The sequence below is a fragment of the Drosophila miranda genome, chromosome 3 (assembly GCF_003369915.1).
Source record: "Drosophila miranda strain MSH22 chromosome 3, D.miranda_PacBio2.1, whole genome shotgun sequence".
Classification (NCBI taxonomy): Eukaryota; Metazoa; Arthropoda; class Insecta; order Diptera; family Drosophilidae; genus Drosophila; species Drosophila miranda.
Window position 1 is genome coordinate 17,012,607 of NC_046676.1, and position 12,508 is coordinate 17,025,114.

The following is a 12,508-nucleotide window of genomic DNA, read 5'->3' on the forward strand; positions in this document are numbered from 1 at the left end:
TATAACAATTGCCGACTTCATGACCCTAATCGGTTGCAGCAGTTAATTAACATTGAATTTCATTGCTATATTGTGAACGCACCCTGCATATCCCAGTACGACTTCCTCCCCCCCAATTTGATTAATCTGCTGTGCTGCCTCAGAAGAACACTTGCTAATCATTTCATCCGCTGCCTTTGATGTTGCTGTTTTCTAATTAAAACGAAAGCAACAGATAAGGAATCATTTAGACAGCCAAATAGAAGACGAAACATGCGCAGACATTCCAGCGGCTGATGTTGCAAGTTCTAATTAATTACGAGCACAGCATCCCGCCACCCCGCGTGTGTGAATGCGGGCTGTTTTCATTCCATCTCATATTTCGTCTTCATACCTACTTGCACGGAACTGCAAATTTAAGCCACACCGAGCCTCCGAGAAATTGCAATTATCTTACCACCAACATATTGCAGAGCTTGTGCCTTCCGACAGGTCCAATATTGGACTTGGCTTGGGAATAGAGCTTTAATGGGAGCCCACTTCCCCAAGGGGCAGCAGACATTTATCGAACATTTCTTGTCCATTCAATGGCAGAATGGGGATTCGGGTGGAGAAAATTCGGAAATACACTCCATGATACAGGAACTAGGCAGGCACACCCATGCAAAATTCAGTGGGTTTGATATTCCAGTACAAATTTGTCAAGACTACATAAGGAAGCCAGCTTCCAGGATCTTTCAGAGCATAATTTGCATAGATTGTCGGACATTCTTGTTCTGCCTCCGTCGAGGAGTGACGACGCCTTCGTAATGACCAAAACAAGAAAATAAATGAATACAATTTCTTTATCTGGAGGACATAAAAATACAATTCTCAAAGGTGCGCTATACATAAAATAAAACTTAATACACGAGTGGAGAAAATCACGAAATGCCCTCGATAATGTGGCACTGAGACTTTGGTGGTTCAAAATTGTCTGGCTGCAACTTAAGTACGCCAATCGCTGAATGTTCTTTTAGACTACGCAGGCAGACGTTCGATTTGGATGGTGGCATGCTTCATGCGGTACTCGGGGCCGCTGACCAGCTGCGTGGCCAGCTGCAGGATGTCCTCGCTGTTGCTGCCCGCCTCTGCAAAGGATGGGAGGGAGGTTCAGATGGGGTTCTCTCAGTTGCGGTTTGGGGGCGGGCTTACCTGTGACGAGATGCACCATGAGTACTCGGTGCTCGGCGGTGTGCTGCCACACATTCAGATGATGCACCGATCTGTGAGGGGCGGATAAGCACAGAGTAAATAATGAGCCGTTGTCAACCCACTGCCACTCCTAACCAGGACACTCACCTCACACCCTCGATGCTGGCTAGCTGGCGCTGCAGAGTGCGCAGAGAGAGGTTCTGTGGCACGGCGTCGAGCAGGACGGCGACCGACTCGCGGAAAAGCGGCACCGTCGTCAGAATCACAATCACCGAGAAGAGCAGCGTGCACAGTGGATCCGCATACTTGGCGCCGGGCTGCACGGGTCGCCAAATTGAATTAGAGAGCAGAGAGCAGTCAGGGCGTGTGCATTAATTGACTTGTCGTCTAGACGGGGGCAAGAACTCACGCAGAATTTGATTAGAACGGCGGCCAGAAAGACGCCAATGCTCTGCACCAGATCGCCAATCACATGAATCATGGCCGCTCGCAGGTTCAGGTTCTCCTCCATGTCCAAGGGCTGCGGGGGACTCATCTGTTGGCTGTTGGAAGGGGAATCGAATCAGCGTTAATGCAGTTTCAATTACAGCAGCTGTCAACTGAATTAATTTCGAATCACTTGCAATAAACCAAACAATTAGCAGAACACCGCAGTCTGGAAACGGTTTCTATCTATCAACCGCGCGGATATTTTTACTAACTCGAATTCGAACACCGCGGGCCAATCGCTGTTTCACTTGCCGTTGCTGTTGCAGACGATGAATGCAATTTAAATCAATATTTACCGTTCATGGTTGGGCCTCCCTCCTGTCCCGATACACTCGAATGGCTTCGAGCCATTTGATATAGCCACATTATGGCCATTTGCAATTGTTGCTCTCGACTCTGTGGCTGTCATCAAAGAGCTGTCGCTGCCTGCGGCTACAAGCGCGTAGGAGCCCGAACGAGAGTTGGAGTTTGAGTCGGAGTGGCTGTGGCTGTGTCCATGTCCATGACTATGACTATGACCGTGCCCATGTCCATGGCCGCCAATGCCCAGCCAGGAGCCATGCAAAACGAACATCATCCTGGAAATGGGGGGGATAGAAACACTTTAAAGCGGCTCTTTCAATGACTTGAGTAGGAGAACGCAGCATACGGTTCGTAGTTCCTGGCCAATTGGTTGAACAACTTACACAATATTGATGGCAATGCCAATCCCTGATATGGACATCATCACATTCACATCCAGCACAAAGTCCTGGGTGTATATCCGTTGAATGGCAACCACAACGAGTATGCCAGTCAGGAGCCAGATACCCAGTATGGAGGCCAGAGCACCGACAACCTCTGCAAATCGAGAATAGAAAATCATCATGAAAATGGTGTTGAGAGCCGGCCAGGTCAGGGCGCAGTGGCGTAGGAGGTATTGGATTGCCGTGTCCGACGGCCGACAGATGGATTTGCTCGACATAAATGCAATTATTGCGGGCCATACTTCAAACCGTCAACCAGCTTAGGTGAAGGGACTCCAGTTGCAGCAGAGAGGATGACTGAGGTATTAAATGGGAGAGCCCGGGTGTCCGTGCGGCAACAACAACCCGACAACAAGTTGTCCACTCATTAGCATAGTGTCGACCGTAATTGGGTACTTACCATAGCGTTTGTATCCAAAGGACATGCGCTCGTCCGGCGGTCGGCCGCCCAGCCAAATAGCAACCAGCCCGATGACGAAACTAATACAATCAGTTGCCAAATGGGCGGCATCGGTCATAATCGCCAGGCTTCCGGCCACGTACCCGCCAAGGAATTCAATGATCTGCGGTCATTGCCATCAAGCGTGGTTATCGTTGAGCATAGTTGTTGTTGTTGGTGTTGTGGGGGGGGGGGGGATGAAATGTATCATAATTAAATCAACAATGCGCACTCCTGCCACAAGCCAAAGGAGGTATTTGTGTGTGCGTAACCATGTCGCTGTCACTGTCTCTGTCTCTGTCCGTGTCCGTGTCGGCGTCCGTGTCCGTGTCCGCTTTCGAGCACTCACCATGAATATGCAGCAGAGGGAAATTGCGAGCAGAATTTTAAATTTGGCCTCCTGTGCCGATTTGCTCTTTAGGTTCGCACCAAATCCCGGCTGGGAGCTGCGGCATTCCCTGTCCGCCCCCATCTCCATCTCAAATTCCATTCGCGCTGCAGTGTCATGCTCGTGCTCCGAGTGCTGCAAGTGACCGCACAAATTGCTTATAAATATGAACGTGTGTGGTGCGAAGGGGCGGAAGCCGCGAGTACATTTGCGGTCAACATATTGGGACACCCCTTCCCCCCACCCTCTATGTACTTATGAATGTACATATGTATACCTGGTTGTGGACACTGATTAAGCATTTTTTCAGAATCCCTTCTGGGCCATGACTTGTTCTGTGGAAACCTACTACTATCTTGCTGATCCCAGCTGTACGCATGTACATATGTATGTATCTGCCTCTGTGCCCTTGTATCTATGCATATAAATAGGTCGTGGAGCACTTTCGTTGCATACCACAGAGGGTGCGCGCCTAACTGCTCTTTCGGATACTGCCTTAATTATTAACAATTAAGTTCTGCTCACCAGATTGCTGGCACTTCCTTCGCTGCCGCCCAGCAGCGGAACTTCCCACGTCTGCTCTTCCAGATCTCGGATAACTTTACTTCCTACTCCTGCCACTCGATGGCTGCTTGCGAGGCTGTTGTTGTTGTGGTTGAGGTGCTCCTGGTGGTGGGGATGGTGATGGGGATGGTGATGGTGGTATTTTGAACTATCGTTGGTCAGATGAGCGGCTCCCCTGGCAGGCAGTCGGCTGTCATGGAGCTCCTGCTCGCCGCCCGACAGCGGCTGATTACCATCAAAGTAAGGCGAAAACCTCTCATCGTAATCATCTTCATGGGGCCCCGTCGGGGCCTGGGCGCTGTCGAGCTTTTGATATTTTGACATGGTCTCGGTCTTTGGTCTCTGGTTTCGGTTTTGCGGTGCTCTTCTCTCTTTGATAATATTATTTGTGGCTATGATGCTGTGTGTTTGTGCGTATCTGTATCTGTGTGCGTGTAACTGCACTGATTATAGTCTTTGTTTAGTTAACACAATGTGGGGATCCCATTTATCATAATTAGTGTGCGCACTGTGCCCCGGCATCTGTTAAATGAAATCAATCTGCTTCAGGCATTACCCGTACAATCGCGCCACACCCTGCCCGCGTCCTCAGGCAAGCGTATGTGAGTACATTCTGTGGAAATGTGGAATTGTTTGAAAGTCGGGATGATTCAACCAAATATATATGTATGTCTTAAAGCTTTTCGGCCTACTTTGCTGCTTTCATAACCCCATGGATTCCACTGTGGTTTTCTTTTCTGGGAAATTAGTCTCAAGTCAAAGAATAAGAGGATTCAATGAAACCCTCCCTTTGCTCTCCAACAACCTATTGTTCAAGTATTTATCCAGGAGTACACTTCCACTTGTTCCACGCTCCAGGCAGGGAGTTCAACCAACCACATGCAAAACCGACATAGTATCTGGTCCTACTTTTGGGGCTATCGTGTGATAATGTGTACTCGAGTCGATTCGTTGACAGTTTCTTTTCAACCTTTGTTTGAATGCTTATCAGCGATAATTGGTTGTTTGCATGTGTGTAGTGGTTATGTTGCTGGGCCTCTTGCCGCTGCCGCTACAATTTTTTATCTTTCGGCTTGTTTTATGTACATTTGTATGTGGTCGCTCCACTGCCTTGGGGCACTTAAGTTGCGATAAGCCCCACGTTTCCCCCATTGGGGTTGTCAATGCGGCAACAGCGAAATGACTTGGAGACTTTGATTAACTTGTCGGGTCCCGCTGGTGCCCACACACACACACACACACACACACATAGTACGATACAACTCCACTCCACTTCCAGTTTTCCAGAGTCTGTTGCTCCGAGAGCGCAAATATTGTTTACAGAGTAGGGTAGGGAGCAGTAATTTATTGAGGGGCAGCCACTTGAAGTACATATATGTACATATATTTGCCTGGCGTCTCTCGATAAACCGACGCGATAAGATAAGCCTTGTTGGATCAGAATCAGCGGCGGTTGGGGTACCTGGGAGATCGAAAAGATCGCGCGAAATTTCCACTCTAATACGAGCCTTTAAAATATATTGAAAGCTGCTTCGGATGGACTTTTCCAGCGACATTGTTAGGGAAGGGCATGCTCCGAGAGCTCCCTTGGGCGGCTGAGACATCAAGGAAATGTCCGCCCCAGAACCAGAATAAGGAAGATGTCCGACAAGAGGGGTTTCTACGTACACATGTACATCGTTGGTACACAGTTTCTACACAGACACAGGAATTATGTTATATATTCTGACTAATTCCCATTGAGTATTGATAAAAAATACGTGCGTCTGGAGTACTGACGTACTCCCTATACGCTCCCAAGCCGACCGACCTTGCGGGCCTTGAAGAGAAGATTTCGAAACGAATTTATTGTTGACAGTTGCTCTTTGGTTTGTTCTTGTTTTCGTTCCTATTTCGGTTTCATTTAATTTCCATTTATAAAAGTTTATTTATGGCGCCGGGCAGAACTAAGAGCCGAACGTGCTCGTGGTGGCTTCTTGTGCTCCTGGCATATTTTCCATTGTTATTTTTAGTCTCAGGGAAATGGAAAATGGAAACAAAAACAGAAACCTACATTGACGCTGGGGGAAAGTGCTAGGCAAATCGAATTTGCATTAACTTTTCCCACACCGCCCCTGCTCTCTGCTGGCGGTAATTGCAATAAAAAAAGCCAAATGCTAAAAGAAAACACACAAAAACCCAGCGACTAAGAGAAGAGAGAACGTGCATTGACCTTCTCAACAGGTTTTACTCTCCCAGTGCGTAATGAGCGTGATTAGCGCTCTCTTTGCATCAGCTGCAGATGCTGCTTGCAGTCTGTTTTTGTTATACCCTAGCAGAGGATATGACACTAAAAGGTATATTCTTTCTATCGAGCCGTAGGAAAATCAAGTATTTGTTGGTAAGAAACTTCACAATTAATCTAAAGTAGACTGGAATATCGCACAGCTTTCGTGGAAACGAGCGAGTCGCAAGGAAAGGGTACGCAAAGCTTCGGCACCCAAGGCAAGCTTTTGTCTGCCAGCACGTGAAGCCGGCTGCTGAGTCAGAAATATTGGTGGGAGAGGGAGAGAGCGCAACAGTGATCAAGGGCAAGGGAGTGAACGAACCCAAAGCCCAAAAAAGCGTAATTGAGATGTTCCCATTCTTGATTATTATTATTCTATTCACTGCATTTTTCGTTTCGTTCTCTAATTCGTAGGCTTGCTTCGACATTTTTTTGATTACTTATGTAAACACCGAGAAATGACGAATGATATTTACAGTTAAGTCGGCTTCGTTTTTGTGATTTATTTCAACCTGGGTAATTTACACTCTGCACATTGCAATTCGCATTGATAGCGGTTTTTAGATAACTTTTTTATTGCGTTTCCTTTGGAGCCCGACAAACTCTTTTTAGTTTAACAATTTACGATCGCAAGTCGCAGCATTTCTCGCCGCCAGAAAACAAGCGCGCACGTTGTCAGCGACGCGTGAAGTTCAAATAAGCAGCGACTACGGACGACGACGACGCAGCCGACTACAGTTAGACCAGACAAAGAGACACAGCGAAAGAGAGAGAGAGTGAGAGCGAGAGCGTTGGCGACTAAAAAGAGAGCGTTTGGGCTTTTTGATAGCCTCCCGAATGATAATCACTGAGAGGTGGCGCTCGGCTAATGTTCTGCGCCAAGATGTATTTATTCAGGGTGAAGCCTTTGAGTCGCATAGTTTGTTTGGTGGCTCTCTTTTTGTGTCACAAACATAGCATGTAAAAAATATAGCCCATCTCGAGTACACGAAACAACGACCTTTGTATTCTTTTGGGAATATCACTTTTAAGAAGAAAACAGTTTTGTGGGATTCCCCACATTCAGAGTGCGATGGTGCGAATTTTTTGAGCTCTCCCCCTCAGATAGAAACACCTTGATTCTGTTCGCTCTTTGAGTGCTTTCGTTCCACTGCGAGTGACTCTCAGCTGGGGCTTCCCATGAGGGAAATAAGATCATCTCGCAGTCTGCCTTTGTCGCTTGTAAAAAAATATTTTGTTTGATTTATTCGTATCGTGTCGGCGTTTGTTCGGAAAAGTGTTGATTGCCTCTGATCGGTAAGCAAACAATTATCCATTTATTTGGGTTCATTCAAGTGTCGAAAAACAAAGCCCATGCGAGTACTGACTGATAGGGGGTCGACGTGGCTTCTGTAATGGATCAGACTGCCGACTCCGAGTGTTTTCTTTTTTGCGCATCCAGAATGTTCAAACACATAAATATGTACATACATATATAAATAATAAATAAATATGAATATATGCAACGTAAAGTTAATCTCAATTGAATCAATTGGGTAACAGAGATGGCGATATGGAATGATGTGGAAAAAAGTATATGTATGTGCATATGTACTATATATATGTTACCCAGTAGTACATAATATATACATATGTACAGTGCCGGACTTACGTGTGGGCACAGCAAAAACTTTTCCGTTTACTGCTGCATTAAGAAAAACAATATTAATACACGGCGACCTAAGGGCTTAATCCATTTTTAAAGGGGTGTCCTTTAAAATATTAAAATTAAAATCTTTTTGTGCATAATTCCCGACATTAATACGAACTCGAATTGACATGCATCCCTCCAAGCGTCTTTATTTTCCAGTTTAGAAAGCCAAATTGCTCCAACTTTCCCTAGTCCCTAATATCGTTTGACTTGCTTAAACAGTCCTTGTCGTATTCCAATTGGTTATTTAAGAGCCAAGGGTTTATGTCTAGTAAGACGAGATTTGTAGATAGACTAGTGCTAATGAATCCTCCTCCAAGGAGGAGCTTGTAAAAATTAGACATTCTTATAGAAAATTGATTATTTTGTCGGATACAATTATTTTTCTTTTGAAAATCGCAATGGAAAATCTCTTCAAACAGCAGTAAACAGAAAGGATATTTCTGTGGCAACACTTACCATAAGTCCGTCATTTGTCAAACTTTATAGATGAATTATTCAGCGAATAAATTAGAAAACCAACAATTATAAAGCTATTAAAACTTGTTATTTAATGAACTTAGTTCAACTCGAGATGAGTTACTAATCGGAACACGTAGATATTTTATTGAATTATTTCAGCTATTAACTATAGTCAACTTTCCAGCTGTCCCAGTTATACAAGTGTAGAAAAACAGACGGAGATGGCGGATGGCGGATGGAGTCTGAATCGCGCATTTAAATATCAAGTATCCGTCAAATCGTATACACGATATCATGCTCACAGATAGCCTTGACTTTTTTATATCCTTCCCTCTTTTGTAACTGATATTTTCACTTTACAAGTAGAATTGTATCTCTAAAAAACGTTTTACGGCCCGCCCATGGCTTTATTTGAGGCCCAACGTTTAACGAAAATACCACGGAAAAGATAAGATTTCAATTAATAGCTGAGCAGCTTAAATGGCTCTGAGTGCTCAAGTGCGCTCAGACAATTTTGGGATATTAGGTTGCTCGGAGGAAGGAATCGCCATAACTTCAAAATTGCTACTTATTGAAATTGTTGAACACGAAATGTACAATATCCCTGGTGGTCCCACCGCAAGATATGCCAATGTGTGGTCTGTCTACCTATTCCTGTCCCTGTTGCTGTCCCTGTTGCTGTCCATCTTTCTGTCTGTTTGCTCACCTGCCTGTCTCACTCTGTCACAGCCTGTCTCCGTCTGTTACTGCCTGTCCCCGAAGATGAACCGCAGAAGCGTTTTGAAGCCGAGCAGAATAAAAATTCCGAAAATAAATTAAATTTTCTAGGAATTCCAAAGGCATTAGTAAGGGGGTTCGGGTGCGCTGTAAACACGAGTCAGCGCTGTTGCGTATACGCCCCATTGGCATGGCATTGATGAGGAGGTGGAGCAGGAGCGGCAGCTGGAGCTGGAGCTGGAGGTGGGACTGTCTGTCAGCGTGTCTGACGGGCTTCTTAGACATGTCGAATATCTTATGCAAACGCTCCCTGCGTTCCCACCCATTTTATGTCTGTCTTTTTGTCTGGCTGTCTGTCCCTCTGTCTGTCAAGCACATCTTCCTCTTTGCCTCGATTTTCCCTTGGAACTATTGACGCCCAGTTGGCATTGATGATGTTGTTGATTGCGTTTGTTTGTGGGCTGTCTGAAATTCTTACCTCGGCCCTGCTGTGCCCCTGGGCCTGCCTTTGCTACACCGTTTGAGTGGGTGGGCTAGACAATCAGTTGCCAGGCAATAATTTGTGTATAGCGGCAGGTTAACGATAACTGACAAACATGAGGCACAGATTAAACATTAAACATTTAACTTCTGAACCTAATTGCATGAGAAAATGCCATCAGTGTGTACACTCGCATGTACCACGTATAATTAGGAGAGGCAAACAGATTCCGCCTCCGGCATGACGGCGCTACTCAGGCCAACCCCAGGAAGGGGGGGGGAGCCTCCTTCGTGTCATAGACAAACGGAAACATCATCCAGCCGCGTAACGAACGAAAATAAGGAGCCACTTTGCCAGCAAAAAAGGTGAAACACACCCCGACGCTTGTATCATGTGTTGGCCCTGGTCCAGGACTGCGGGACGGAGTCTGTGCAGGGGCCGGCAGGTGACAGGCAAAGTGAATTTAATACAAACCACCTCAAGCATTTGAATGACTTTGAGGCTACCCCTTGAGAGTGCGTGTGTGTGCTCATCTTTGATTTGCCTTGAGGCCAGAAAGGCGAGACCTAAGTGGACAGAGAAACCACCAACGAATGCGGTATCCTTTGTCATCTGCACACAAAAATAAGAGCTAAGAATGGACTTTATATGGATGGTGTGTTTGATTGGAATAATAGAAATATCCGAACAAACAAACAAATAATACCAATTTAATTAGAAAAGTTGAACTAAATGATTCTATAGATAGCGTATAGAACCAACAAACCTTATCTATAACTAATACTTTGTAACCAAGTAAATATTCACATATAAATATATAATATTGACTTTTTTCTGTGCACTTTATCGTACTCTTGTGGTGTAAGCCCATCGCCCAAGTGGGTTACCCTGCCAATGGGCAGAGAATCCTTGGGATTGGTTGTTGATTAGGCTGGCAGGGAATCCATTGACGCCACTGAGCCTTTTTCTGTTCGCTTGCTCCACATGGCCATAGGACGTGGGGAGCGTTTTGTTCGTCTGAGTGTGTCTGTGTGTGTGCGCGTCCGTGTACGTGTGCATTTTCCGAGCTTAATTGAAAATTGAGTGCTTAACTTTGATTTTGCTTTCGGCGGAAACGCCACTCGAACTTCGACTTCGCCAACCAACCCCATGGTTGACTGGGTGACTGGCTGAATGATTGACTGACTGACTGACTGAGTGAGCCAGTGCTGGGACTGCCACATCCCCCCCACGTCTGCCTGTCTGCTGCGATTGTTGATTGTTTGTGTGCGGCTTTTGGCACGTCGAATTTTACAGATTGTCACATACAAGGCTCCGCAAACACACACCCATACACATACACGTACATACATACATATATGTGCTCTGTTTATTTTTGAACTTTTTCCCAATACAACCATTTTTTACACCCCTCTCTTTCACGCTCTTTTTTTTTTACCAACATCTTGCATCGCATGTGGCCGTGGATGGAAGCCCTATTTTTTTGTGTGCACGATACTTATGGACTGCAAGAGTATACTGCAGCCAAGGAAATGTATGTGACAGTGTTTTTCGGCCCCCAAATAAGTTGCCAGGGAACCAGGACTTCCAAGGGAGTTTTAATCTGTATTTTCCCAATGACACTGAGTGCTGGGTATCGCACTGTCGGTGCCCTCGCCTGAAGAGCTGTTTTCTTTATTTTGTAGGTTTTTTGCTGCTGTAGTTTGTTTTAAAATTGACAAATTGACTTGCTGCCCGACCTATTCCCCACCACCAGCCCCTCCTAGGCGTTTTTTTTTTATTTTGGGGTCTGTTGTTTGGGAGCGTGCTGTGTAAAGTGAATTTATTAAGCACTTTGGGCTGCATCGACCTTTAACCGGCGAGTCGTTCAAATCGTTGGAAATGCAAATCGAATTTAGTTCTAGTCGTAATCGACGGGAGCGGGAGCGGTAGCGGGAGAGGGACAAACACGTGAGAGGAGGGCCACTGAAGAGAAGAGAGCGCACATTAGCACTTCCACACTCTCTGCTCTCTGCTCTCTGCTTTCTGCTCTCTGCTCTCGCCCCTGTTGACACATGCAAGCGAGCGTCTCGGGCTTTGGTTACTTTTTATCTGTCTTCAACCCTGCGTGGCTGTGATGGTTGCGACGGTTAGAGTGGGTGTTTAATTATGCAGCAGTGTCCAAACATAATGTGTTTGTATTTGCACTCGGCTGTCGACTGAGGTATATTTGAGGATGTGTCCGTAAAACCAGGTCAGGTAGCCTCATAGGAAAACGACAGCAAATAAATGGCCCATGACAGAAAATAAATAAACCGTTTTCACACAGAGCCACAAAGAGGATAGAGAGGCGGTAGTGCACATCTATGCAATGCAGGGGATATGAGAAGACCAAAAGTAGACATCCTTTACTCAACCTTGGAGACTGTGGGGGTTCTAATGCGCTCTGACTGCCAATATTTCGTCTTTGTTTGGAAGATTTGCTCATCCGTTCTCGGAGAGCAGTTTAAGCCTCATCCTATGGATGCACACCTTGGACTTGGAAGCAGGAGCATGCGAGAGGGCTGCGCATTAATTAAGGGAATTATCAATGATGGCATAAATAATGATGCAGCTTAGCAAGAACTAATAATCCAGGGGCAGCCACAAAAGCACAGAAGTAATAAATGCAGCAGCAAAATCTTCTGCCATACAACGGCAGCCACAAAAAGCACTCTCACTCTCACTTGCATGCATACTTTTCCGAGTGAGTGTGTGTGTGTGCGGTGTGGTTGTTTGTTTTTTCTCTTTTGTGGTTTTCGGCAGAACAATGAGACGTCAGGGATTTGAAATGGGGCAAAACGAGAAAGGCAGCAGCAAGAAGGCAGTGCATTAGTGGACTATACATAATACAGATAACAAAACCTGCAGTGGGGTGGGGTAGGGGGGGGGGGGTCGAGTTGAATAAATAATGAGTGTGGCACAACAGGAAGAAGCGCCCATACGGAAGTCAATTAGCTCCGACTCTGAGTCCAACAACAATAAAAATGTATCAAACGACCGAAATTAGACCATAAATGTAACAGAGAACAAGTACTTAATAATCAGGTCAGAGCGCAGTGGTGATAGCCGCAA

The 12,508-nt window shown here is 45.7% G+C and overlaps 1 protein-coding gene across 2 annotated transcripts; it reads right to left on the reverse strand.

Annotated features, from left to right (window-relative positions):
* Positions 1 to 806: 806 nt before the first annotated feature.
* Positions 807 to 6,767, reverse strand: LOC108159967 (zinc transporter ttm-1). 2 transcript variants are annotated; one of them, XM_017293649.2, is made up of 10 exons: positions 6,542 to 6,767; positions 3,761 to 4,412; positions 3,197 to 3,370; positions 2,809 to 2,971; positions 2,349 to 2,502; positions 1,959 to 2,240; positions 1,583 to 1,715; positions 1,321 to 1,490; positions 1,174 to 1,244; positions 807 to 1,109 (listed from the first exon to the last, which is right to left on the reverse strand). In XM_017293649.2, the coding sequence occupies exons 2-10, from the start codon at positions 4,121 to 4,123 to the stop codon at positions 1,000 to 1,002; spliced, it is 1,620 nt and encodes a 539-aa protein (XP_017149138.1). In that variant the 5' UTR covers positions 4,124 to 4,412; positions 6,542 to 6,767; the 3' UTR covers positions 807 to 999. The 2 variants fall into 2 exon arrangements, with proteins under 2 accessions (XP_017149138.1, XP_033248347.1); XM_033392456.1 differs by lacking the exon at positions 6,542 to 6,767 and having other exon boundaries at positions 3,761 to 4,468.
* Positions 6,768 to 12,508: the final 5,741 nt, after the last annotated feature.